The 27,985-nt window shown below is 43.4% G+C and overlaps 2 protein-coding genes across 7 annotated transcripts; one reads left to right on the top strand and one right to left on the bottom strand.

Moving 5' to 3' along the window:
- The first annotated feature begins 74 nt into the window (after positions 1-74).
- Positions 75-6,929, top strand: slc24a1 (solute carrier family 24 member 1). Of its 2 annotated transcripts, none has more exons than XM_040162957.2 (10): positions 75-214; positions 648-1,797; positions 2,495-2,554; positions 2,796-2,904; positions 4,291-4,365; positions 4,742-4,830; positions 4,960-5,217; positions 5,304-5,393; positions 5,556-5,722; positions 5,824-6,929. In XM_040162957.2, exons 2-10 carry the CDS (start codon positions 811-813, stop codon positions 6,071-6,073), a joined length of 2,085 nt encoding a protein of 694 aa, XP_040018891.2. In that variant the 5' UTR covers positions 75-214; positions 648-810; the 3' UTR covers positions 6,074-6,929. The 2 variants fall into 2 exon arrangements, with proteins under 2 accessions (XP_040018891.2, XP_040018890.2); XM_040162956.2 differs by having other exon boundaries at positions 4,291-4,371.
- dennd4a (DENN/MADD domain containing 4A) lies at positions 6,260-27,100 on the bottom strand. 5 transcript variants are annotated; one of them, XM_040162951.2, is made up of 31 exons: positions 26,891-27,100; positions 22,883-23,214; positions 22,424-22,670; positions 22,253-22,322; positions 21,950-22,119; positions 21,156-21,382; positions 20,969-21,035; positions 20,760-20,818; positions 20,517-20,661; positions 20,024-20,199; positions 19,580-19,680; positions 18,920-19,138; positions 17,888-18,033; positions 17,513-17,533; positions 15,969-16,102; positions 15,725-15,857; positions 15,224-15,430; positions 15,017-15,145; positions 14,750-14,894; positions 13,796-13,918; positions 12,577-12,687; positions 12,036-12,101; positions 11,166-11,950; positions 10,855-11,071; positions 10,329-10,420; positions 10,060-10,235; positions 9,505-9,859; positions 8,930-9,047; positions 8,532-8,694; positions 8,369-8,433; positions 6,260-7,946 (listed from the first exon to the last, which is right to left on the bottom strand). In XM_040162951.2, the coding sequence occupies exons 2-31, from the start codon at positions 23,191-23,193 to the stop codon at positions 7,810-7,812; spliced, it is 5,115 nt and encodes a 1,704-aa protein (XP_040018885.2). In that variant the 5' UTR covers positions 23,194-23,214; positions 26,891-27,100; the 3' UTR covers positions 6,260-7,809. The 5 variants fall into 5 exon arrangements, with proteins under 5 accessions (XP_040018885.2, XP_040018889.2, XP_040018887.2 ...); XM_040162955.2 differs by having other exon boundaries at positions 9,505-9,829; XM_040162953.2 differs by having other exon boundaries at positions 12,036-12,098.
- Between the last annotated feature and the right edge of the window lie 885 nt (positions 27,101-27,985).

Genomic DNA, 27,985 nt, shown 5'->3' with positions numbered 1-27,985 from the left:
GTAGGCTCATGGTGAAGTGACAGTGAGACAATGAACATAATCCTCTTAGAAGACTTCAGGTATTAGGTATTATGCTGATCCATTGTCAAGTCTTGTCCTGTGTCCTACATAACCGAGGGCCGTTGAAAACCGTTTGGGCTTCTGCTTTTGCCGCAACCATCAACATTGAAAGTCTGCTTTTGGACATTTTAGCACACCTGACATTGGCTCTGTGGTAAGTCTGCATCTTTGATAAAATGCATGGTGTTGTTTCTATGCGACTTATCGGTGTTGTGACATTTACTGCAGTTGCTATAAAGTTTTTCTTCTTTCATTTAATTTATTTTCTTCAAAATAACAAAAATCGCTTCATCACTAATGCCATGAGAGACACTATATATTTAATGATTAGGGTCATTGCCTGAATAGTTCACATGCTTTAAAATGAAAACTACTGTTGTGTCACTTGCTATATTGAACAGTTAGTGCTCCAGTAGCACTTACATTAGCATTTACTTACAGCACTATAAATTGGCTTTCTTGAAAAAAAATGTAATGTTTTCATTCTTGCTGTTCCGCGTCTGTATGCGCTGGATGCACGTATTGTAAGTTTCTTTGGACAAAAGTGTCAGCTAAATGAAATTGAATATAAATATCATTTTGTTTAGGTCGTTTTTCCCAAGGAGATGAGGATGACATGAATCATGCCGCTGAAGTTTTAGATTCTTCATGGTCTGCTTGGGAGGGAGCTGGACCTTTTCTTCTTCTTCCAAATCCCATTCATTCAGCTTTAATTCCCCATAGTCTGTATCATCACTGCTTTGGAGGAACATGCATTGTGCAAGAAGGAAACGACTGCAGCTGCGCCGGGTCTTGTTTCTCCTTTCCGGGGTTTTTCTCTGTACCCTGTACCAGCTGACCATCCGTACCACACTGTACGAGCCTTTGCCGTTGTCTCAAATTGGAGGCGATTTTAGAGAAGGTTCAACTGAGGGTATTGAAGATCCCACAGATCAAACAACGTCAGAGATACAGGTGACGCATCGCTCCGATACAACCCCAGATTTGAAAGCTACGAGCCCGACGGAATCCCCTCCACCACGGAGTACTAAGCGGACCATTGTGCATTGCATCTATGTGGCCCCCGAGCCTCCACAGCAGACACCAGCTCCAGCTCCAGCTCCTCCCGTGGCCACCGTCGCTCCAGCTTCTCCTGGTGAAGCTCCCCATATAAAGGGTGAATACCCGGAAGATATTTTTTCTATCGACGACCGTAGACGAGGTTGGGTGATTCTCCACATCTTTGGGATGTTGTACATGTTCATTTCACTGGCAATTGTGTGCGATGAGTTTTTCGTTCCTGCACTGGGGGTAATCACAGACAAGTTAGCCATCTCTGACGATGTAGCAGGAGCCACCTTCATGGCCGCCGGAGGTTCTGCCCCTGAGCTTTTCACATCCTTAATTGGAGTCTTCATCGCCCACAGCAATGTGGGCATTGGCACAATCGTTGGTTCGGCAGTGTTCAACATTTTGTTTGTGATTGGAATGTGTGCTCTGTTTTCCCGGGAGGTTCTTCATCTCACCTGGTGGCCACTTTTCAGAGACGTATCCTTCTACATAGTTGGCCTCATCTTACTCATCATCTTCTTTTTGGACAATGTCATAATGTGGTGGGAGAGCACGATGCTCGTGGCTTGTTACACTCTCTATGTGATTTTTATGAAGTTCAATGTGCAACTAGAGGAGCTCTTCAAGTCCCTACTCCTCAAAAACAAGAACATTGTCAGAATTATTGCTATGGAAGAGCCTGAAAAGGTAAGTCCTAATGAGGTTAGTTCCTTCATAACCTCAATTGACACAATAGCATGTTTGTTATCAAGTATTTGTCAGGTGTCAAGTGAAGAGTGACATATGTACTAAATGTGTCAAGGGATTCAACAATTAAAACAACTACAGGAACACATGTAATCGAAGAAAAGAATCAGAATTATGCACAAGTTACAAATTGGCAGATTTTGTTATTCTTGAATGTGAAACAAGTCCTTTCTCTCATGCATTTTTTTGTTTCTTGTTCTTTTCTACTCAACACTCATGATGTCTCTAGTGCTACTTGTGGATTTATACGGAAGTCTTGTCATAACAGTGAAACGTTACTAGCAAAGAGTTGGTTGAACCGAAGCTGATGAATGCTGTGAGGTTGTACAGTAATGTAAAACAACTAGCATCAAAATATAATGCGTTTAACGCAGGGAGGTGGGATTGAGGCTTCATTTACACACCACGAAGCCACAGCATTTTACTTTAATAGAATGAGGGATCATTTCACAAAATGTCAGCTTCACCTCCTTCACAGACCATCAACACCTACGAGTACCCCACGATGTGCAATTAGTGAACAATCAATGTGTAAAAGTACACGGCCTGTGCTAATATTTATGCTCTACCAAAACAAAATAACTTTGTTCTGCGTTTATCACCTAATGAAATATTAATAAAATTGTGTTGCACCCAGACGAATGTGGATGCTGAAGATAAAGCCCGACCTGCTCCAGAGGACAAGAATCTGTTAAAGGTACAAAGTGACACACAAATACACGGCAGAAAGACACAACGGCGTCACAGCTACTCACAACTTTCATGTATCTTCACTTTATTCTACGTCTTATTGACCTTTCTACGGCGCTATTCATCATAACATCAAGAATGCAAGTCATCCGTAGGGGAAAAAGACCCAACCGCCACTATGACCTCAATGTGTCGCTCTCTGTTATGGTGATTTGCTAACTTTGTGACTCAGTCATCTCTCTCCACAGTTGAAGCCCTCTCTTCAGCGAGGGGGAAGCTCAACGTCTTTACACAACAGCACCATGAGAAACACCATCTTCCAACTCATGATTCACACACTGGACCCTTTGGGAGAGGGTGAGTACAACAAACTCCACACTGATTGCCCCCCAATGCTTGATCATGGTCTCCCTATAAAAGGGCTCTTGTGATGAGAAGTACGTCCTTCTCATTGTAAACTGGATTAGCAAAGTGTCCCGAATGTAGATAGCACTAAGACCAGATTGATGCTAAGCAGATAAATACCGTCCTCGGTCTATGGAGGGGAATATTTGCAAGCCCACAGTAAATGAAAAAGATTCTTTGGTCACCCAAAGCTATGGTTTGTCAACACAAAGATGTTTTTTTTCTCCATATAATGGTTACAACATTATTAATGATAAAAAATGAATCTTATATCTTTGGTTTGTTTCTGGCCTGTTAAACAATGGGGGGAAAGAACTTAATAACAGCCTTTCCAGTGTTATCCATGATATATTGTATGGTTATGGTGACATAGCTTTATATTCCCCTTCTAACGAGATCACATCGTTCTGTGGTTGCCTCAGGGAAGACCGCGCTACACTTTGTCGCTGTGGCCTTCAGTCAGCAAACATCACTTTTCAAGGATCACAGCTATCAGTGCATGTAATAAAAATGACCCACTTCACAAATATCTGGGGCTTTCCCAGCTAATTATGTGTCAAAGTAAAAGATTACAGTCGTATTACAAATATTTGTATGTTTATCATGGTTACCTATTTTGACCTCGGCCTCTACTTTAACACGGGTTTCAATCTGATGTTGGCTCAAATTGAACAGCAAATTCTTTTTTTTTTTTTTAAATGACCTGGAATCACTGGCAAGAATATCCTGAAACTGCAATACATCCAAAACAGCGCTGCCAGGATGCTGAAATATGAGCACATGACAGCCACCCTACACTCACTCCACTGGCTCCCCGTCTCATTCCGGATTGACTACAGTTACTCACTCATAAATGCATGAATGGGCATGCACCTCCCTTGCACTACTCACTCGCCAAACCCCCACCCTCAAATCTGCAAGCAGCTCGCTCCTCCGGGTCCCCAACACCAAGCTCCGCCCCACGGGCAGGTGGAACAGTCTCTCTGACCACCTGACTGCCCTAAAAACCTTCTTATTCAGAAAGACGTTTTTCACTCTTCCCCTATGTTCTTACTAGCTTTTACTTTAGCTTTTACCAAAGTTATGCCATCTCTGTCGCACTCTGAGATCTGCTGCTGAAGAGCGCGTTATGAATAAAATGTAGTGTTTTTATTATCTGTTTCCTTTCCAAAAAAATCTGTCGGTTATAAAGAAAAAGAAGCATAAGCATTCATATATGCCGGCATTTTAAAGGCCTCCGGATGATGTGACTGCTTGTTTGTCTTCCATATCATTTTGAAACTGTGATATTATTATTTTCTTATCACAAGCCTGAAGTTTGTGTCTGATTGTTCGTAGGGAAATTCGTGGATAAGGCTGAGACTCTGAAAGATGCTGTTAGACGGACGGCTGAGAGAAAAACTCAAGACAAAGGTGAAGGTAACATGGAACGATGTGACTTTCATCCGCTAATCAGCCTGATCAGTCACCTTTCATTAAGCTTTGCCAGGCTGCTCATAGACAAAAGCTGTGCTATGACAACTGAAAGATTACACGTATGTAATACATATTATAATAATATGCAGCCCGTTGGGCAATTTGTCCTTATATTATCCTGCCTTGCTGCATAATACATAATTCCAATCGCATCCTAGTGATGACAAACAAACAGTAGGTATGACCTCACGTGTCAAGTCCTAACAACACATTCAGTGCATTCCTCCACACGACCGGTCATTAAAGCTCATCAAATGTTCCTTCATATACCTGGATGAGTACGAGGCGTCAGCTAAACAAACCGTTTCTGCAGACGGTGGAGGTAAAACTGAGCCAGTCAAAGAGCCACCGGCTGCCCCCGCCCCCGAGACACAGAAGACGGAGCAACTTGAGGACAAGAAGGTACTCTCCAAGCTTTGTTCCAAGAAGTCAATCTTTGACGCCTGTCCACGTGAGAGTAAATGTGAATGAAGACACAAAGCGAAGGCTCTTGTCTAGTTTTAGTGTTTTTATTTCCCTTCATCCCTTCAGGAGGACGTGCCAGTGGGAGACGATGGTTTCGGGGGCTCCAGCAGCGCTGAAGGTAGCGACGAAGACAGCGATGAGGACAGCGCAGAAGACAGCGATGAGTCCAGCGAAGAAGATGAGGATGATGAAGATGAGAGCGAGAAGGAGGACCAACCTCTGTCTCTAGAGTGGCCTGACACACAACGTAAACAAGCCACCTACCTCTTCCTGCTCCCAATAATCTTCCCTCTGTGGCTCACAGTTCCAGATGTTCGCAACCAGGTGACGGCCGACACGGATCCCCGCTGTCTTATTTGAAAGGCCCCAAAGCTGTATTTTCATTTTACATCACTTACTTTGGGTAACAGAAATCCAGAAAATTCTTTGCCTTCACCTTCCTGGGCTCTATTCTGTGGATTGCGCTTTTCTCCTACCTCATGATGTGGTGGGCCCATCAGGTCAGTTTCTAAAGTAACATTAGACGTTGTATTTGAAAGCCGTTGCCTTGTTTCCTGAGGCATTGTGGATATTTATCTTTATTGCGCCCTGAATCAGTCATGTTGTTTCGTAATTGTCCTTGTGTTGTAGCTCCTATCGGCTCTAAATCGTCTCTGTTGTAGGTGGGTGAGACCATCGGCATCTCGGAGGAGATCATGGGCCTAACTATCCTCGCTGCAGGGACGTCCATCCCGGACCTCATTACCAGCGTGATAGTGGCGCGTAAAGGCCTGGGGGACATGGCTGTGTCCAGCTCTGTGGGCAGTAACATCTTCGACATCACAGTGGGGTGAGCTTCGGTATTGCGTCGCGATTAAAACATGAATGCCGACGAAGAGTAAATTGATGCATTTCCTGGTCTCACATCTCTCTGTCACTTTGTTCCAAAAGCCTTCCGGTGCCCTGGCTCCTGTTCTCATCCTTCAATGATTTTGCTCCAGTGCCTGTCAGCAGCAACGGGCTCTTCTGCGCTATTGTGCTGCTCTTCATCATGCTCCTCTTTGTCATCATCTCCATTGCAGTCTGTAAGTGGAAGATGAATAAGCTGCTGGGCTTCTCTATGTTCCTGCTCTACTTTATCTTCCTGTTGCTTAGCGTGATGCTGGAGGATCGCATCATTATCTGCCCTATTTCAATCTGAAGGGGCGGGATGTTAAGTCTGTTCTATGTCAATTGTACCAATCTCAAGTCCCTGAGTTTGGACATCAGTTGAATCTTTAGACGTTACTGTAGTTGAAACATCTGTGCAGAATAACTGCTTTTTGACAATCATCCTAGTGACCCCGAGCTTGCTTGAGTTCACACTTTGGAGAAAAAAAACTTGACATCCGTAGCATAAACGTGTTTATTCATAAATGAAAGCAAACAATAGATTTTTTCTTTTTTTTTTTTATATAAAACTCATACAAATGATTAGTATCTGTGTTACAAATGATAAATAATACTCATTGTTAAACATTGTTTAAATTGACAAATTGTGTAAACAACATGTACATATCAAATGATGTCTTGGTCTTCGGTGATTGAATTTCTTTTTTTTTTATCACAAACTTACAAGGTGATTCAATTGCAAACATACACATTGTAAAGTTGGTTATTCCAAGTGCAGATCCCCGTCAAATCCACCATCATATCATCGAAAATTAGTGAGCAAGTCCAGTAAATAAGCTGTGGTGCAACATTACAGTACAACTAACAGATTATGGGCAGGTTTCTGTCAGTTAAAAGTGAAAGACGATATTAACAAGGTGAAACATTTTTGGAAAGGATTCTGAATTAGTGCAGGTCAGAGCTATTGTTCCCCCCCATTTGACATGAATGTATTTTCTTTTTTTGCTCTGGATGTCACATTAAACATTGCAGTGTTGACGAATAGTGTAAACATCTACGGCATACAGTGAAGATTGAAAGAAAATATAAAAATACTAGCATACTCTGTACATGTTTATAGATCATTACTGTTCTTTATCAAATAAATGTGTTGATTAAACAGAAAACATTGTCCTGTGTCCAACACAATCTATTTGATTGATTTTGCTGTTTTGAAATAAACTTATGCTCAGTGGTCCCATATAACACTTACATCTTAAAAAATAAAGGTATTGCTTAAAGAACTGTCAATTAGTCATAGAGGTACACCTCCCTTTGGGTTATTTTGGTTCATTGTACAAAAAAGGATAAATGAATAAACTAAACATTCTGCATGTCCTCTAGTGAAGATCCTCCTGCTTGATTCAGAAATAATAGAATGTTTAATAATTAAACTAAACTCAACTAGTTACCATCTTAGTGTAATCCGGTATAGGAGCATGGCCCTGCTGTATGCACAGGGTGCAGATGAGGAGGAACTTCTTTGCTGTATTAATTGCGTGTAATGTAAAATAATAAACAGTGCAGTAAGTTCTGTAGTTGCCAAATAAAAAGTCACTTAATCGTGGGCAGCTGGGCCGGGCCGTTACCTAATGTCAATGAAAGGCAAGAACTTGTCTCGTCAAAATACTTTATAAAAGCACAAATGTTTAAAAGGTCACCAGGACCACATGGGAACAGGATGAAGACACACTAACTTTTGCATACTCACAACTCCAACAGAAACAAAGTCTTAAAATAGAATGTATAACAACTGTACAAACATTTTACTTCAGTCATACTAAATATTTGCAACCACTAGGATGTCGCTCCATGCCTTTCAGCACTAACAGTATACAAGAAACGTATGGCAGTTACTTTACATTAATTGTCATGTTCCCTTTGTGCTTAAGAGCTCTGTGCTGGCCCTGAGTCTGACGAACAGTCCAAAAAAACCTGGCAACAGTGACCATAGATTTAAAAAAAAAAAAACACACACACATATTGAGACTGGTGAAGAGAAGCACTTTACAGACTGGGCTCCCCAAAAGTCCTTCTGCATTCCATGACCCCCGCCCCAGGGGGCCGGTCACAGTTGTGTGTTAGCTTGACCTGGCCGGGGTTGAGACGATCATATGCCAACTTGTACTCCCGGTCGAAAGCATCTGGAAAGAGGGATGCACATGTGGACGCAGGGTGTTAGTCATCAAACGCATTTAATCCATTAGCCTTGGGAAGCATTCATGCGACAAAGCAAGTGCAACACTTAACGTGGTGACAATATGAGCAGGTGCAACGTTTACAATGTTTAGCGTTTTAGCGGGCTAGCATTTGCTAATTGGGCGCCTGAGGATAAATGTCATCTGTTTTGCAGGTTTTTGGTCTAAAAAGCAAATACTGAAAAATTCAATTGTAACAATGCGGACGAGAGGAAAAGTTCTAGAAGTCGGGAATCACCCTCTAGGCACAGCGGACAGCTTTACCAAATGTCATGGCAATTCATTTAATAGTTGCAGAGGTCGATTGAGCAAAACACAAACAGCTGAATAGTGTGGACAAAAACATGATATTGTGTTTTTGGACTTACTGATATTAATGTTGTTCTTTCCCAATGCCACCAGCGCAAGGAACAATAAATCTCTGTAGAGGCTCCTTTTTGAGAGGGAAAAAAGAAGCAGAAATCAATTAGACTTTCCATTGGTGTGATATTTTGGACATGGCTTAACAACTAAAGTCTTCACCCCCCCCACCTTTGTCTTTTAAAACCCAGCTCCGGCCCCAGCAGCTGGATGATCTGGCTCATGGGCTGATAAACATCACTTTTCTTAATGCTCCTCACAAAACCCTGCAGTAGCTCCACAGTGAAGAGCTGGCCTTCTTCACACAACCCAGAGCGCACCAGGGAAGTTGCACCTGCAAAGAACGACAGATAAAAGTCACCCTGATTCACTGTTCATTCATCTCCATCACTCTAAATCATTTCTGAAAGTTAAAAAAACGATTCGAGTCCTGAACTGAATCGTGCATGATATTCTAGTTTCTTCAATGCATTATTTAATTTACATGTGCATTCCAGAAGAATCAGTACCTGAAAAGAATTTCACTGTTGAAATATATTATAGCTCAGTCTGTTAGAAGAAACACTTACAATGCGTGTTCCACAAGACATAGCAGGGTTGGTCTTTGTCTTTATGCAACTTCAGGTTGTCCCACATAATCCTCACAAGCACCTGCTTACTGTCCTCTGAAGAAACGCTCTGAGGAGTCTGCGAGGGACAAAAGGCGTTACTCTGTAGGAGACATTCCTTGAGGGTAGCAATACACGGTGTACTATTCAAAAGGGCATTTAGTTTTTATTATTAAAAAAGTCACTCTTCTCTATGTGTTATTTACAAGCATTGTTCTGTTTTCTCTTTTTAAGAGTCACCAAAGTAAAGAAAAAAAGATGTATGAGATGTTTCAAAGAACTGTCTGACATTTTGGGAAATCCTTTACATTCTTGCCGAGAATCAGAGGAGAGGATCAATGTCGCTCTTGGCTCAGCTTCAAATGGATATGAGAGTGTAAATCAATATTCACATCTTACTCCGGGCAACGAGGTGAAAATGTGTTTGTCCTTCATGTAAAACTCTTCCTTTACCCCAAGAACATGGCTTCACGGTTAACATGTCATTCTACACACAACTGTATGAGAGTGAGTTTGACAGACACCCGTATGTTTACCTGGTCTCCGTGGCTACAGTGCTGAGAGGCCAGGATAAGAGCTGGCAGGTTACTCGGCAGCTCCAGCCTTCTGAAGTACCACACGAGGTTCCAGAAGACGATCGGGTGTTGGTCAACAACAGTCGGGGAGGAGATGGCTTCGTCGCCCTCGTTTACCAGCAGGCTCTCCATCTCCTTCCACAAAACCAAGGGGCTCAAGTAGGGCACCGTCACCTCGGCTGGCCCGGCGTCCTCAGGTGACGGAGCTGTGCGGTCCGTCGCGGACATTTTTCCCCCCGGACTGAGAGATGGCGACGTGATCTCCTCTGTAACAAGGTGACTTTTTCTAGAAGACCCGAGGGGAGACAGACGGGATCTGTTTAAGGAGGTCACAGGAATCAAATGTCGTGTTTGTGTGTGTGTGTGTGTGTGTGTGTGTGTGTCAAACAGCTACCTGCCATGAAAATAGACAATCTAGCACACGAGATCTATCAGTCTATCAGTGGATTCAGCGTGATTTATGCGTTGTGTCCCTCATGTGAAGACGTGAACCGTCTGCGTAACGAGAACATGTACCTGCTCTGTAGTCTCAGGTCTTTGATTTCCACATTGAGGAAGGGCAGGAAGGCTGTGCCGCAAAAGGGACAGCTGCTGTTGAGATTGGAGTCGTTGCCTGTCCAGCCGGCCATTATCTCCTCATCATACACCAGACAGTCGCACGTCTTGCAAAGTGAGGAGCTGGACATCAGCACCTACAAGCAAAAGCAGGTCACGGGGTGTAACACTTCAATCGGGACAGTGGAGGCCAGCGTACAGAGGAGCGGGCGATGAGGAATGTGCCCTACCTCCATGCTGTAGTTGGGAGTGGGTTGGAAGCGGCTGGCGTCGGGGGAGGAATCAGGAGTGCGAGGTATTTTAGAAGGAAGTGCCAAACCACCTGGGAACAATAGCAGATTATACAACCTGACACACAAAACAAGGCAGAGATTTAAATAACGATCAACGCTTTACATATTAAATACAGCAAGTGGAAAAATAAAGCGATGTCATTGGACTTTTGGTGTTCCTGCGTCTGGGAGCGTGCATGTTCATGTTTATATGTGTGAACTTTGTGTAGGCTGCTCCGCACCCGGCCACTGAATCCACCCTCATGCCTGCTGGCCTAGTTATGCACAGAACACCCGGCGTTCTCCATTACCGAGCAACACTCTGAATTCAGGTTGTCAGGAAGTTAAAACGTCAATTTAACGAACATGGCCGTAAGCCTTCAGGTGTTCTTCTGTAGCTAAATATATGTACTAGATCCCGTTCATCGACGTAAACAACAAAACCAGCAGCATTTGTTATGGATGCGAAGGATGTGCCACAAACCAGAAAAGGAGTTGTGTCTGAACACTCTGTCGGGGTTGCTGGGGCTGCCCAGGTTGGTGTGACCCACAACCGGGCTCCTCCTGAGTCGGGAGACGCTGCCGTGATGGGGAGAGACGAAGCCATCCGGGTCCAGACACGGGTCGTTATCAAGCAGCGAGGAGCAGTCGGCCTCCCCTGAGGTCAGTGAGGAAACACTGATCCAGTCACAGTTTGTTTCCTGCAAGAAAGGAAGACGAACATCATTGCCGAGGAAGTTTTTTTCCCGCAGTTATATCGGGAAAATTGTTAAGGGGAAGTGCCGCACTGCCGACCTGTGTAAATGACGTCTGGGAGGACAGACGAGAGTAGAAGCGGCTCGCCTTCTCGGCCACGCCCTTCCCCGCTGATATGACGCTGCTCTTGAAGATGTCCAGAGATGGGCTGAACAGTGAATCCATGGAAAACGATGAGGACGACGGAGTAGGGGAGGAGGGTGAAACCAAAGAGGAAGGCCTCTCCCTGTCTTTGGTACACAGACCCAGAGGGAGAGACGGCGACGGCCTCAGCTTGTCCTTGGGTTTCGCGGGCAGCGGGAGCTGTGCGTTGGAGTGCGGCGTGGTGGTGGGCCGCGGCGAGTCGCGAGGAGACGAGGCAGGTCTAAACAACGGGCTTGAAGGGTTCTGCAGGTTCGTACTGGATGTGCGGCTGCTCAGGGGGCTGCTGCCATTGTGCATGTACATCTCGATTTCCTCCGCGAGGTCGCGGCGGGCTGTTGGCGGGCCGCTAATCTCCTGATCGCCCTCTTGCAGCACACCTGTCGCCATCAACGACAGCGGATCTAAGCCCCGATCAATACCCGTTCTCCTCACAGTCCCGCCGCCGCAGCTGATACTTCTGCCTATCAAAGGTGTCTGTTTACCAGTCTGCGTCTCCTCTTCTTCCACCCCGTGGAGTCTGTCAGCAGTTGCCTGATGCTGCTTTGTGGATGAAAAGCTCGGGACGGTGAGTCTAAGACTTTCATGGCCGCCAGACAAGTCCAGAGATTTTGGCCTTTCCGACTTGAGCCGAGGTCCACGCAGAATAACGTCACTTGATGGACTTGAAGCCTGCCTGTTGCCTGTGTCGAAAACAAATGTGTCAAGACCGAGATCTGCGGCTAACATTGGCCTCACAGATATTGCTTCTTTATAAATTAAACTTACCAGCACTGACAACTGTGGATTGGAAGTTTCCTGGAGGGGAGATGCTGCTGATTGGAACCTCAACTGCTGGAGATTTAAATGATACCAAATTAGTTTTGCGCATTTGGAAAGTCCAAATAAAAACACTTGCATTCATGCAAAATCTATATTTAATTTAGAAAAGAATCAGATGCTGGAGTGCAAGAATAACGCTAATATAGTGGGGTTAAGAAGGGTAATGAACAACAACAAGATGCAAGGCACCAATTAGTGAGGACAATTGATTCTGAAAGCGGGAACAGGGATTGCATCATACGCGACGCGTTGTCATTGGCAACAGACCTCCAGATAAATCCTGCTCACATAAAAACCTTTCATCAATCAACAGAGTCTGTTTCTCGAAAAACAATATTTTAATATACCAGCAAATGGACGTGTGGAGAACACGGTACTCCCACACTGTCATATAATACCTTTGCTTTTAAAGAGAGAGTGTTCCTTTTGCTATCAGTGAGCAATAATTCGCTCAAAGATTAGAGGCATAAATGAGGTCATAACTCACTGGACGGCCTCTGTCGTTTGTCTTCCACCGCCGACGAATAGTTGCTCTCTCTGCTGCACATCCTCTCCTCCTCTTTGGATAGTGAATCGTAGCCTTGGTCTGACTGGCCACCTAAAAAAGAAAAGAGGCTTCACTCTTCCAGTTACACCTTTTTTTTACCCTGCTTAGTTTACTCTTCCAGAAAGTGCTGAGGGAATCAAAAAGAAACGATTTTGCTGTGAGAACTGATCTGTTTTTATCATCAACAGAGCGAGGTGACATTCCCTTCAGCCTACAGCTCACAACCGTCCCAGAATAGAAAAGCAGGAGGAGCATGAGAGGAACGGGGGCTTTGAAAATCATATTCGAATCTAAATCTCTGGTTTATTTTAATACAAATGTATTAATTTTTTTTTTCTGCTGAGGGACAATGAATATAAGCCGAGTTGTCAGCCAGATTTAAGGCCTTAATATTGTTAATGTAGGAGCTTTATCCTGATTACAGACATGTTGTGTCCCCTGCTATTAATCTACAGTACATTAGTCATAATAGGATGCATAAAAAAAACAGTGTTGCCAAGGCAACTTAACCATTTGTTGTCAAAGTCTAATCTATATTTTTAAAAGACAAAGAAATGCATAATACCATTCTTTGTCTTTCTTTTATTCTCCATGGACATGACTGTGTTTGTCCCAAAATGTTTTTTCTCTCCTAGGCAGATGTACGAGGGAAGAATTGTGAGCAGTTTTCCATCTTTTTGTGCAGATTATTGTCATCCAGCACCAGCAAAGATGTTCTTGATGTGCATGTGATTCCTGATGAATGACATGATTACATTTTTCTCCAATATGCACCCATTAAGGTCATTGAAATGAAATTATCATTAGCAATTGTTTTAGCATTTCCTATTCTTCATAATTAAGAAACAATTACCTTGAGGGTATTATTATTTAGTTGATGCATACTTATAAGCTGTTTACATTTGGACCTGGTAATAAAACGGTTTTGAATCTTCTTTTTTTCTGTGGATGTCATTTAATGGAAAGAAGGTAGAATGTTCACGACATCAAAACAATAATGGAGTACAGTGACGCTTAGATAGAGAAATCATAAATCAAGGTTTATGAATCACGGAGCGTGACTACTATAATACTGGGGAATTAAATCAAATTAACAAGGAGAAATGGTGACACAACAGAAGGACTTGAAAGAAATAGTTGGAATGGGAGAGAATGGCACCTGTACTGAATCCGTCGTCGCTAGAGTCCATTTTAGTGAAGTCGGTGTCGATTGAAGTGCGCTCAGCAGAATCATTGGCGCTGTCCAAACTGCCATGACTGACTGTGTCGAGATCGCTGCCGTCTAGAGGGAGAAACAGAAAAGGGAGAGGGTAGTTAAAGGATGGCTGCCGTGGCCTGTTTAACAACAGGATAAAAAAATCCCGAGCCCAGCTCGTATAGGACAGTAATCCAAATATTCACAGAATAGTGCTGTAATCGTTAGCATCCACTGTTCATATTTTCAGTATATTTAAAATTCACGGAAAAATGACTTACAGAAAATAATAAATAATCATGCTACTCAGGATGATCAGTTTATATAATATTATAAACAAAGTAAAAAAGAAGGTTACAGTCAATGTGCTGGAGGATAAAGGTTGGGATAAGCTGTCTGATGAGACCAGAAAGAGGCTCCCGCAGCATCACACCCATTCACGTGTCGGCTCATTGCGAACGATGATATTCTCTCAGTCTCTAATTGAGTTTGTACGTTATTGAAAAAATAATTACAACTGAAGTTAATGCAATGTCAAACAAACGACCTGATTAGCCTGTCTAAACTATGAGTACTGAATTGTTTAGTGGGGGAGTGCATGTTATCCTATCATGTATCTTATCATATTGACATGAGGCAAAATATGTTATGGCTGATAAATTGCAGTGATTTATTTTAAGGATGATTCATTGGTGTGTACGGGAGGGGAGGTTTACTGCTGCGGTTATCTTTGTGATATACGACAAGTCCATTTGGAACTTCCCGTGTGTTTTCTGTAACACTCAAGGGATGAATAAAGGTCACATATTTCATCAGATGTTTGCAGTATTGCTAATAAAATGTGCCAACATCTACCAGAAAATTAGGGTTACCTGATATCGGTAAAAGGATCATATACTGTAAAACACCCTATTTTACCTGAAAGCTGGTGATCTCTGTGCGGAGTCGGTTGTTTTCTCCCAGCGTGCTTGAACTTGAGAACACCTAAAACCACGTTCCTCAGTTTTCCCCACAGAAAGTGGCCTCCTCTGGTGGTGGAGGGCCAGGTGCTCTCCAACACCGCCTGAAGCAATGAACATGAGCAGCACATGTGGTCATACATGTTCAATGTAAGAGTCGGATTAGCTTGTCTAAGCTTGTTTTCCTAGTATGGCGGCATGAACGGTGATTTAAAAGAGTCCGCACCTTGTTGTAGTACCCGTACGTGATTGCGTTGGGTTGAACTCCAGCTTTCTTCATTTCAAACAAAACCCTGACGGCGAGGACGGGCTGGCTATACTGCCCACACAGCTGGAGCAGCACACGGTAGCACACCTTGGATAGATAACGCCAGGACTTAAAAGAATGCATCCACAACAGTAGATTAACGGTTAGACTCAAGTCGTTTCTCACCTCATCTGGAGCCTGCAACTTATTGTCCTGCATCTTTCTCAGCACATCGTAAGCGGTACGCAGGGCGCGCACCTTCGAGTGGCAGGTGCCCACAAACCCTGGAAGGCAGATGAACCAAAGACCGTAGCAGTGGCGCAGCAGACACTTGGACCACATCTGAGGCATTGATGAATAGGTTTTGGCCATCTTTTGAGCTGATTTTATCTCCTGAGATAGAAAAAAGATCACATGTAGGTTCCATTTATTAGCATTTGGCAACCAGATTTGCCTTTCACGGCAATATCTATATTATCATCATTATGCAAAACAAATGCAGCAGCAAAATGTAATTTCCTTTATTGCAAATACAAAACAAAAAAAACTAAAGTCTATCTATAATTACTGTATATGGTTTCAAAATACAAAAATCTGGTAAAATGTAAATAACTGCGGAAAACAAAGGGTTTCCGTATGTTCCCCTGTTGACTATTTCTAGAAGCTCTCACTTCTCTTATGGCTAACCTGTTTGGAGCGCCTAAAGATAGCCGTAGGGCTGGCAGGGCTGCTGTGGCGTGGGGCCATGCCTGCTGATGGAGGCTTTGGACCCTCCAACGACTGCAGCAGTTCAGCATTCAGCACAGGGAACTCGGAGTAGCTGCAGAAAGACACACATTCACTCTCATACGCAACAAAACTGAAATAGACATCAATCCGTGGTGAACACTGGTTGTATCTACTGCTGAGAGATTGATCTGCAGTGTGGTACCTGTAGCACAGAGGATGCTCTTCTCCCCGTGGCAGAGGAGGCAGCTCCGGAGGGTTTACATACACCGTGTGCTCACTGCGGTGGGATTCATCCAGTTCGATCAGTCTGGTTTCCTCTAGACGCTCGCTGTCCATCTGGTGTTCAAGAGTAAAACACATACGTCATCCTTCTTTCCTCTGTTCTGCTATAGACACAAATATCTAGATACCGAAGCTGCCTGTGGGCATCTGACAGTGTATGAGCATTCAAATCGGATCGGATTTGAGGGTCAGTAAGGGAAAACAGGGGTCATCATTGAGACCATCTACATCAGAAATTTGGCCCACGTTCCAAAACCATTCATCTAAAGGGCACCGCCAAGGAAGGGGCTGGATCCAATGTCTCCCCCAAGACTAAATGAATCATCAGGATACAGTGACCTGGACAACATTGGTGCCAACTTGCTTCTGGAGTTGAAACAATTAAACTGTAATACGATGGCAGCTTTGCTACAGATGGATGGAGAAATGTTAGCAAAGCTCCAGTGATGTGTGCAAAAAACAGCAGTAGCACTCCTCCGTGTTGCATGACAGTAAAGCCATGTTCTCTTTTAGCAGAGATGCTCTGCTAAATAGCTTTTCTGGGAGATCATTAAAAAAGTCTGCTGTGCTGATGCGCCTTCATTTGGCTTATCGGAATTGATTACCAGCTTATCCTGAACATGAGCTTCACAATAAACGTTGACAGAAGAGGTAGCGGCTAAATAGCTCCCCAGTGTTGCCGGGTTTGTTCCACTCAGTCAAGCGCATGATTCATTCTACCAAATCGTACTGACCTATTTGCCCCCGCTTCGATTCGGCTCAGCGTTCCTCCGTTTGATGCCCTTCCTCCTACGCCATTTCTCAATCACGTACTCTTTGTCAACCTCAGCACCATTGACGCTGAATGAACCAACGGTTCCACTTCTCAATAATAACCGCAATGACCACTTACACAGAAGTTCACGCTGTTCATGCAGGATGTTAATGTGACATCCAGATTGCACAAGATTGCAAGTGCTGAGTTTTTTTTTAACTGGAGGAGAGGGTAATATATATTTTTTGGGATATTACAAAAACCACGTTGGCAGCTTGTGTTAGTAAAAGCTGTCTAATTCCCAATTGGCTAACCCTCTCAGGGCCGCATACACGGCGATTTCAGCAACGGAACTCATAGGGTTTTGACAAATACAACCTCCATCTTTGCTTTTTGTCATTCTCCTATATTATATTTCAGAGAGACTCTTGCTACCAATAGTTAAAAAAAAGAAAGCACACATTTGCTTGTCTCGGTGACCTCAGAGTCTCTAACGATTCTGCATGAGTTCTTTGTGTGGTTTGATTTATTGGTGCCTCCCCATTCAGCTTGCCAACACACATTGAAAGCTATGCACATCCAGGCAATACATGGACTCCTCCTGCACTTTTAGCTCTACCCAGTCTACCCTCACTTTGATTTTGTCAGTAGAGACACTGCAAACACAAAACAAATAGAAAAAAGCCTGCATTTAGCCCCTGGTAGCTTACCTTGCCTCCAGTGGTGAAGAGCTACCAGGCAGCGTGATGACAGAGAGCAGCAGAGACAGCAAAAGGCAGAAAATCAGTCAGGATAAGGAGGACAACCGAAACAGAAATTCCCAAAAGGAAGAATGAAAAACATTTTTAAAAAGGAGTGAACTCATCATAGAGGAGAAAAGCGTAGCACTGACGTTAATAAAGGGAAATGAGAGATATGTTTCCAACCAAACCGAGATCATAATGAATCTTAATTGAAAGGAAAGCATTTTATTAATTTCCCTAAAGCCTCAGCTTTGTTTCCCGACTAAGCTTTGTTATGGGATCACTTGTTCCTACACAGCACAAAGATGCAGTACGTGTGAAGAAACCCTCTGCAAAGCTCACCTTATCAACACACTCATCAAAGAAAGCCAGGCTGGCGTCCTTATCACTGACAAAGGAGCACTCCTCTATGAAACGGCTGAACATCTGAGTCTTGGTCATGAGGGAGTAGAACCTCTGGTGAGAGCGGTCTCTGCTCTTTACAAAGCCTATATGATGTAATGACAAACATGAACATGAGATATTAGTATTGGATTATAGAACTGGACGTTCCCTATGGAGCTGTTTCCAAACATGCGGACCCAACCATGATTTACAGCAGTGGTTCTCAAACTTTTTCTCTCGGGCCCCAATTTGGAGGAAGAAAAATTTAACAAAATGGTCCATGCTGAATTTTTATTGAATTAACGACATTTTGTGACTCCATGTGTGCTTTTATTAATAATAATAATAATGAATAATAGAATAAAGAAAAACAGTTAAGTTGAAATCTAAAACTTTAACTCTTTGAGTTAAAGAGAAGAAGTGAGTGGACATAACTAAACAGGGCTGTGATGTTTTACAGTGCGGTTCGATCCATAGTTTGTTCTCTCCATAGTTTGTCTCAGTGTCCTTGAGCAAGACACTGAAGCCCCAGTGCTTCACAGCAGCACACCGCTCCTTATTTACTAAGGATGGGTAAAAAGAAGAGAATAATTTCCCCATGTGGGATTAATAAAGGATAATAAATAAAATAATAATAAAATAAAAAAATAAAAAAAATCTATATATATATATATTGAATCTACATTTCCCTCAGCCCCTTCCGCCTCATCTCCAATACCTCCGCGCCCCGCCAGGGGGTCGGGCCCCACAGGTTGAGAACCACTGATTTACAGGAAACGGTTACTGTTGTTGAAACAATTTGTTCTCTGCTGCTCAGCTTGCGTAAGAGCTGCAAATCATGGCGGTTTGTCTGATTTGTCATCCAAACCTAATTTCCTCCAGGTTTCAAGCTAAATCACATGTCATTACAGCAGTGATTTATGGCTAACTGCAGCATCACTCACGACATACTGTGAGTGATGCGATACCGCACTAAAGACTGAAGAGTACCTTGGATGTCAAAGAGGGAACTGGCATCGGTGGTCTTCTCGGAGGGGGCTTGGGTGATGGGTAGCAAGTAGGAACGGTAGCCTCGTAGGATGGCTGCCATGAAGCTCAGGAAGGCCTCCTGGATCTCCAGCTCCAGAGTGTGGAGGCTCTTCCCACCATCCAGCTCCATTTCAGTTACTGTGTGCTCCATCTGAACATCCTCACGGTTCATCTGACCCCCTGACGGCACACAAAAGTAAATGATGCAGAACGAAGCAGAATATAAACAACTAAACCAAAGAGGTGCAGCACAGATTGAGTTTGTTGCACAATATGCAGTGGAGGAGTTTTTGTTCTTGTTGAGTTTCAGTATCACTGGTCAACCATTACAAGGACATTACACTATTATGTTGTGAAGTATTTTATTGCAACAAATAGCTTCTTTTGTCGGCTGGGACATTCCAGTAAAATCACTATATGATGTAGATGATGCAGGTTGAGCAGGAGAGAATGACAACTAATTTACACTTTGTATCCCCTGGGATGCACTTAACACTGTTGGTTTTGTATAACAGTGTACGCATCCAATACGTTTTCCTGTAACATTGACAGTAGAGACAGATACAACACACCCAAGCAGCCAACATCAATTATTCACGAAACCACATAGACTGGACTCACCCTCAGTGAGCTGCTGATAGAGCTTATTCAGAGTACTAAGAAGATGTTTGCAGGCTCTCCTGGGCAGGATTTTCCACGTTAGAGCCTTTTTGTCATCTTTTCTGAAAGCACACCATATGGTTTACATTACAGGGGAGGATAGTCAAGGAACTTTGCTGAAAGATACAAGGAGGGAGACGGATTAATTGACATCCGCGTTGACATTTTAATCTCTCCCTCTTGGATTAATGCGCGAGACAAATGCTCACCCAAATCTGCACATCATAATATTTCACATTCCAGCTTGTATTATTACCCAAGAGGCTTTAACTGAAAGATACCAATAACCTTGGGAAGAACTTGTGCAAACCTAAAACTCGAGCAAATGATTTTCGGCGTCAAGAGTCTTAAAGTTGAAGGCGGCCATCTATCACAGAGCAGTTACAGAGTAGTAAGTTCACTTACTGGGAGATTGTGTTGGTGTCCAGGTCCACGCAGCTGATGTCCGCTGGGGGGACGTAAAGGTCAAAGTATCGGGAGTCCACACCCACGATGAAAGGGCACGGTGCACTGAGCACACCGGCCAGGGCCAGCGGGCACAGAGGGATGTACGGGCACGGCCAGTGGAAGGGGAAGATCATCTGAAAGGGAGGATCAGTATGATCGATGATACATACACTGCAAAGACCGTAGGAGGGGTTTTTACACGGAGCATACAAGAATTATTTCTCTTTTGGGAAATGAATTTGCACCTTACTTTGAGGGGAGCTTTTCAGAGGTGAACTGAAGATGAACACAATAACAGAGGGTCTTCTTTGCTGTGATTATGGGTGGCTTATTAACTCTGCGGCTCTGCCTCTTACATTATCCCACGTTTTATCCATAATCACATCAAAGACCACCGTACTGTGGTATTGTCAGGAACAGTGAAAAGAAAGGAAAAGAACTAAAGACTCACGGACACAAGGGCCTCTGTAACGCTTGTGAGCACAGCGGGACGCAGGGAATGAACCAGGATCTTGTGCTCTGTGACAGCCAACACCAGCAGGGTGGCTGCGTTCTTTGGGCCCAGATTCAGTAGTAAAGTGGAGAGGCTCCCACCACTAGACACGCAAATACAACAAATGGTCCCACATCAAGGCTGGGGCAAATATAGTACGTCTTCATGTCATAATTGGACATCTCTCTGATGTTTCTCTACCTCAGAGGCAGCGGGGAGGACACAGGTTGGCTGAGTATCAGGCTGTCATGTGGAGATAGCTGTCGAAGATGTACAGGAACGTTACATTGGGGGTCGGGGGATTTGGAGCTTGGAGGATTTGTGACCACGGCGTGTTTTAAAGATATTCTTGTCAAAGCAAAGCATGAAAGCGTACAGAAGCTAAGCCGTTACTTCACTCATCAAATTACCTGCACTAGGATGCGTGGTCTCTGAGTGGAGGGGAAGGGCACGTTTTGCATGAAGTGAGAGATGTGCCTGTAAAAGTAGAAAACAGAACCACTTAATGAAGCAGAGGGCAAGAGTAAGAATAGACGTGAAGCCTTGATTGAGTGATATAATTCAACGGAAATAATGAGTCTGTAAAACAGTGCTAACTTTTCGATGGGCAGAGCATGTGGTCCAGAGATGGAGTATCTGTAGAGGAAAGTGAGAAAGCTCCTGAAGGACTGGAAAAAGGGCCAGTGGGAGAGCAGACAGATGCTCTTGTTGCTGTAAATACTCCTGGTGCCGTCAGCACTTGGCAGTCCGAGCTGTGAGCACTGACGCTCGGACAGCTTCTCCTCTGAGTAAGGCTCATAAAATTGGATGGCAGCTCCATACACCTGCAAGGAAAATGATCACAGTGTAAGGATATCTGATACATGCACACAAGTGCGCACACAGAAAGACCTACAAACACACACACACACACAAAGCACAGCTCATTTGGAATAAGTTACTCAGGTAAGTGGTTGTATCGGCTTCACTGGAGAATCTACATCGTCATAAATCAGAAGAAGACTAGAGGTTGCAGGGAAGAAGGAGCGACCACTGAGGCATTCGGCATTTAAAACGTAAGCACCAGCCCCGCTGGTGCATGAGCCATCCATAATTCAAAAGCTAAAAATATTTTATGCTGCATTGCTTTCAAAGTCTTACAGCCTTTTAGTATTCCAAACACAGCCTTTGGACTATTTTGGATTCCAGTCAGTGTTTAGAAGTTGATTAAGATTGTCTGCTATTCTAAGAAAAACTACTGCAGTTCATCAAACTAATCCATACGGGATGGAGAGGCTGCCTGAAATACAGCATTTAAATGAGAATGTATATATTTGAGGGTAGAAAATGTTATTAGCAGGTTAGGGTTAGGTTGGCTTATTGGCGCTGCTAATGTAAATAAGTGGTTTCACCTTTTCACCAGACGCACCCGTCAGTACGAATGTGGAAAACACAGGCAGGGAGTGTTTGGTGTGTTCTGGCCAGCACTCCACTGTTGCCCCCATGGGCAGGCAGAACATAGGCACGGACTCAGGCAGTGGGAAGGACTCGTAGTCCTCTTCAGGGTACCTACACAGCAGGCCTGGACACACGTCGCATACAACACAGTCAAACAGATACAGGCCGAATACCTGAACACAACTGCATTCCTCCATCTGGTTCCTTTTCCTATCATTAGATTGAGCCCATAACACAAATTCTGCACACCACTTTACCTGCTTTGTATGCGATTGTGTTGGCTTTAGCCAGGGACTTCTTGTAACAAACGTAGACTGAGGATCCCCACTGAAAAATGGGGAAAAACACATTGCAGATGAATAGGAACCTGCATTCTTCGAGCAGACACAGCAGAGCTTATAACTGATGGTCGTAGAGATCTCTCCCACCATGCTGCTGTTGAGGTTCTTGTCGACCTTGCAGAAGGTGTGAGGGGGCGTTTCCCCCTTGCCGGGGATGACGACGCAGACATCAGTGACAGCCAGTGAGGTGTGAGGCTGGCTCTTGGGGGCGCGGCGGTAGGTGATGTAGATGCGTTGGGACGACGAGCTGCTGACGTTGGCGGGGCGACCTGAGGGCGTCGTCTGGACGATGTGACATCCGGGTTTCAGTTTCTCTTTCCACTCGTACAGAACCCTGAAATACAAGGGATTATTAGACTGACTTTTTGATATGACACCTTTTTCAAACAAATTCTTTAACAAATATTACTGTCGCGCTGTGATAGTGTGTTCATCAATGAGATATCCGACGAGAGGACGTGTTTAGGAGCAGATTATAGTGACTCAAGGGAAGTGATTAGTGGAGCTGGGTGAGTAATGGGTCACTGACCGAGGATTACTGCTTACCCAAGATCTGTCAGGGGAGGCTTATCTCTGCCTCGTTTGAAGCACAGGAATATCTGCGGCCCCCTGAGGCTGGCTCCATTGAGCTCCGCAGAGAGGCCGGAGGGGGTGCTTTCGACACAGGTGAAACCTGGGGGCACCTCTTCACCCAGGGAACGGATCACCACAGCTACGTCGGTTATGGGGGCTTTCGGTTGCACAGACTTGGGGCCGGCATCGTCAAAGTGAAGCTCCTCCTCCAGAGGCTTGGACAAGTCGGTGAGGCCGGCAACCACGAAGTAATCGGCTACACGGGGCCCTTTATCCTCCATCATTTCCCATTCCAACACTTTGGACTGAAAAACATAGAAGAGAGAGAGAAAGGGGGGATGGGGGGGGGGGGATTCCATTATTCATTTCAATCACATTGCCCGCTGTCGTTTTGTCTTAAAATGGGCCTTGGTCATCAGGAAACGACCGGCTGAGCAGTGTAGCCCGCCTGTTGTTTCAAACACACAAGCAGGATGTAAAATCGATAAGTTCATCACAAATGAATACAATACTGAAGAAATAACAGAATATAATGAGACCATCTGGAACCATTTAGCTTGCATTCCTGTCTGCAAAAACATCATATTTCAACGAGAAATATGGGAGGGCTTAAGGCCATTGACCTCACTGTATGCCATGGCCGATTATGTCAAATAAAACACACGCCTTTGCCGAAAAAAAGAAAATGTGCAGAAATGAAAAGTGCCTCTTACAGAGCACTGAGAGGAAGAAAGGCGCCTGCAGGAAAAAGCCTTTTCTGGGCTCTCAGGGAAGTTATATTCAGACAACATATATTCTGCATTAAACACTGTCACGGAACAGAAAGGAACACAGCAAGTGCCTCGAGTCAGCTGGTTTTATCTTCATCACAAAGCACGGAGCCCAGGAAGCCCTCTCAGCACTGGACCAGCTTATTGTGCCTCAGCTGAAGAGCCAGCTTTATCTCTCTCAGCAGTTCCTCCACACACACACACACACACACACACACACACACCACCAAACCGATAAACAGCTGGCAATTGTGGTGTTGTAAAACTACCCCCCCCCCCCTGCACCGTGTCCCTGCTAGGAACCATGGCACACGAGTAGCTGTGGCTATATGTCACCCACTTAGGACTTTGGCTTCCTCCAGCTTTAACACTAATGGATCTGTGTGTTTTCCCATGTGGCCGAGTAATGGCACAGAAAGCTGCTGCTTACAGCTTATGCTGTGAGACTCGCCACTGTAACGCGAGAACATGGAAAACAGAAGATAATCTATGTTGCCATGAGACCATCCAAAGCAATGTAAAACTCAGTCAAGTATGTTTTCTGATTGACAATCGTTAAACTGAGTGTTGACTGTTGAGATGATGAGTCACCATAGAAAGATTGTTGACGGTCTCACAGTATTTTGGCCGGAGTGTTTTCCCTGATTTGCTGACGGCAGTTATGATGCAAGTTATTTGATCTGTGCAGTGTTGAGCCTTGAGGGTTTATCCGATGACTCAGCATCTCAAACCAAAAAGGTTTTCAGTCTTTTCTGATGTCCTCTCATAAGAGAGAGAACGAATAGAAATAATTACTTATAATAATAGTTATTTATGTTATCAACGGGATAAGTCTCAAACTTACGTCAAAGGTGAGAAGCACAGCAAGAAGGTGGACTGCACCCAGTTTCTGTGTGGAGTCTGCATGCACCCCCCCCCGTGACTTGGTATGACGGATGCAAATATAGCATGTCTCAGTAATTACGATAGAGAAAGAAGACGCAGATTTATGCCCATTTCGATTCCTTTAATGTGCTTTAAAAGGCCTAAATGTGTCTGTTCTGTAGCTTTACCTATTTATTAGTGTGACACAACACTTATGCCACTCTGCTATACTGTGTGGATGCTGCTAAAAATACAACTGATGGCATGGCAGATGTGTTGTATAATACTTGGAAGGTTCAGGATTAAATATAGACGTAATCTCCTGCTCTAACTACGAATCCATCCGCTGCGCCTGTTTCACCCCTCAGCGGCACACAGAGGCCTACAATCTAAACCATAGAAACAACAGTAAAAGTGTATCTCTCCCTGTGATGCTGAAACGAGTCGAGAACATGGTTCGTGTTCTAATGAATTCTGTTTAGAAAGATGTGCTTGAGATAAACAAATGCTAATCGCTTCTCTGTTTATCTCTTTTTTCTCATTTCGTGTTATTAGCTTTTTTGTTGTATGAACTGGAAGCTTTTCATCTCACCTCTCTGTGAACTAGCCTGTCCTTTTTTTTTTTTTTTTACTTTGTTTCCCATTTATCGAAGGTTGATAATTCCAAATAGCTGTTTGTTTTTTGCTGTAATGTGCTGTGTGCTTTGTTTGGTTGTTTCTACACAGCACCACAACCCTTTTATGGCTCACACAAATTCCGCTAAAAATATTGTGAGACCTGCTATAGTGACGACACAATTCTAAGACTTAATAATTCATTTTGCAGACGGTTTTCGACTCGATCCCTATCTCCCTTATTGAAGGTATTTCCATGTTGGCCCAAGGCTGGAAGTGAGTCATTCACAGTCGCCCCCGAAAGTTGCAATCTTTTCATTCACCACAGCGTTGTTGGTAAAAGCAGCACAAATAAGGACACAGCGGATTTCCTCTTCTTGTCAGCTAACAATCCAACTTCCCTTTTCACATCCACTATTGTTCTTATGAGTCGACTCCCACTGTCGGCTCTGCAGAGGTGAGGTGACCGATTGACAGCGATCTGTTTACCTCGCGGCACATAATATTACCAACATTTGAAATTGACCCTGAAGTCAACACAAACTTTCACATCAAGTTTAGTATTATGTACCTGCTTGTTGCTTCATTTGAAATATTGAAATATACCCCTGGTTGCACCATTGGTTGAGTGTAAAAACTTGTATGCACAGTTTTTAAATAACTTATTCATTTTGACAAAAATACAATTAATTAAATGTTTAGAGCTTTAACGTTGACACCATATGGAATAGGATCAAATCTATAATAGCTTTTCATTTTTTCTCCAAATCATTTTTGATTTATCATGCAATGAACATCTTTTTTTTCTACATTTTCACCCAAACAGCTTGGCATGACTCGGAGCATTTCAAAATAATGAAACCTTTAGACTGAGACACTGGGTATGATTCTAAACTGAGAAATGTAGACTTTTGATTTGAGCAGCACAATTGTTGTAATTTAGGCGGAGGCAGTGGCTGCTGGACAGTCAGTCTCCGGCTGTGCGGGGGTTAAAGGGCTGTGTCAACAGCACGGGGCCACAAAGATGGGCAGTCCGATCGGTGGAGGGGACCACCACAACATTTCACTCAGCATCTGTTCCCTTTTAGCCATGAAGACAACCCTTACCCTCATCAGCTATTTGCATTCCTTATGTTTGACCGGGGGAGGGAAACCACACACGCCCAAGATAATTAGAGCAGAAAGATGATGGAGGAAATACTATAAGGTCGTGTTGGAAAAATGCTAAAGAATGATGAGCTCGCAGTTTGTGCCAAGCAATGGCAGCATTTGGTCCTTGGAAAGCACAACTCACCACAGCAACCACAATAGTAAAGAGGAGATTTCTCACATGCCCACATCACAAGAAGCCATCTTATGGAGCAAGCACGAAATGCAATAAAATAAGCCTCCATAGGGCTTCTTTGTTACCAGTGTACGCAGTGTAAATACAGGGAATCCCACACTGGCTGGGATGCTCACCTTATTGCAATGATTTATTACTGCAAGGCACAGAGCTTGATGACAATCATATAACACATATACCTATTGACCCAGTCGGTCAATTGTCCTAACCACCCAATAATAAAATAATAAATCCAAGGATCTCAATTTTAAAGCAGACATCATAAAATATGCACTCCAAAATGTTAAAAAAAAAAAAACACACACACACACATAACACCTTAATTACAAAAGACCGGCCGTATGGGCGTCGTTAGTTATATTGTTAATAAAAGACGAATGTACTCACGTATCGATGGAAAGACGGTCTGTCGAGTACGAACCGACGTCGAAACAAAGCACGATTTCTGTTGATTCAAATAGAATTCCTGTCTAAGTAAATATCTGTTGATGTGTTGATGCAGGGTGGAATGGATGAATCCGAACAGGTCGCGTAGTCGCGAGCAGCGCTTTATCGAGCCCTGCGTGGCTCACGTGACTGATTACAAACCGCGTCCACGTCACCGATGACGCCGCTTGGCAGCTGTGACGGAGAGGAAACGTTTAACACAGATGTTTACAGGAAGAATATATATATATATATATATATATATATATATATATATATATATATATATATATATATATTTATATATATATATATATTTATATATATATATATTATGTAGGCTATATTATATTATTAAGTATAATAAGAATAAGGTTTAATGCGGAATATATAGATTTTTAGATGAAATAATTCATAGCAGTAAATAAAAATGTTTTTTTTTTTTAATTAGGTTAAATTAAAAGTGATTACATTATTGTGTGATGCAGTTAATCACATGATTGCCAACTACATCAACCAACAGGAACAATAAATAAGAGATGTATGACTGATATTCTCATCATAAACATTTAACAAGCAGTCGAGTTTGAAAAATTGGAAATCACCCCAACATTACGGGAGATATTCTGCTAGTTTGCCTGTAGCGAGAGAGAACGTGGTCCATTGTCTTGGCCTCTACTGCCCTTGTGTGGTGATCGTCAAGACATACAGTTCGGTGGAAACTGTCAAATGACCATATTTGTTTTCTGGAAGCTCTCCGATCTCACCATGTATTTGTTTGATGTTGAAATCTTTACGACAATGACATTTGACACATCAGGACAGTCGCTAGATTAATACATGTTACACATTTATAACTTTTACCCAGTTTGAGTTTGAAATGAAATGAAAATTGAATCCATGAATGAAGAATTACATTTTGCATAGTTACCATTGTCGCATTTGAGTAGAGGAGCAATAGTTGAATAAATATTTTTTCAAACAGAGTCTGAATGACAACTCGAATACTGTCAATTGATGATGTCTGGTAAAATGATTGGGCTTGTGAGTGAAAAC

Source organism: Gasterosteus aculeatus, chromosome X (genome assembly GCF_964276395.1).
Source record: "Gasterosteus aculeatus chromosome X, fGasAcu3.hap1.1, whole genome shotgun sequence".
Lineage (NCBI taxonomy): Eukaryota > Metazoa > Chordata > Actinopteri > Perciformes > Gasterosteidae > Gasterosteus > Gasterosteus aculeatus.
This window is presented reverse-complemented; position numbering and strand designations above follow the sequence as displayed.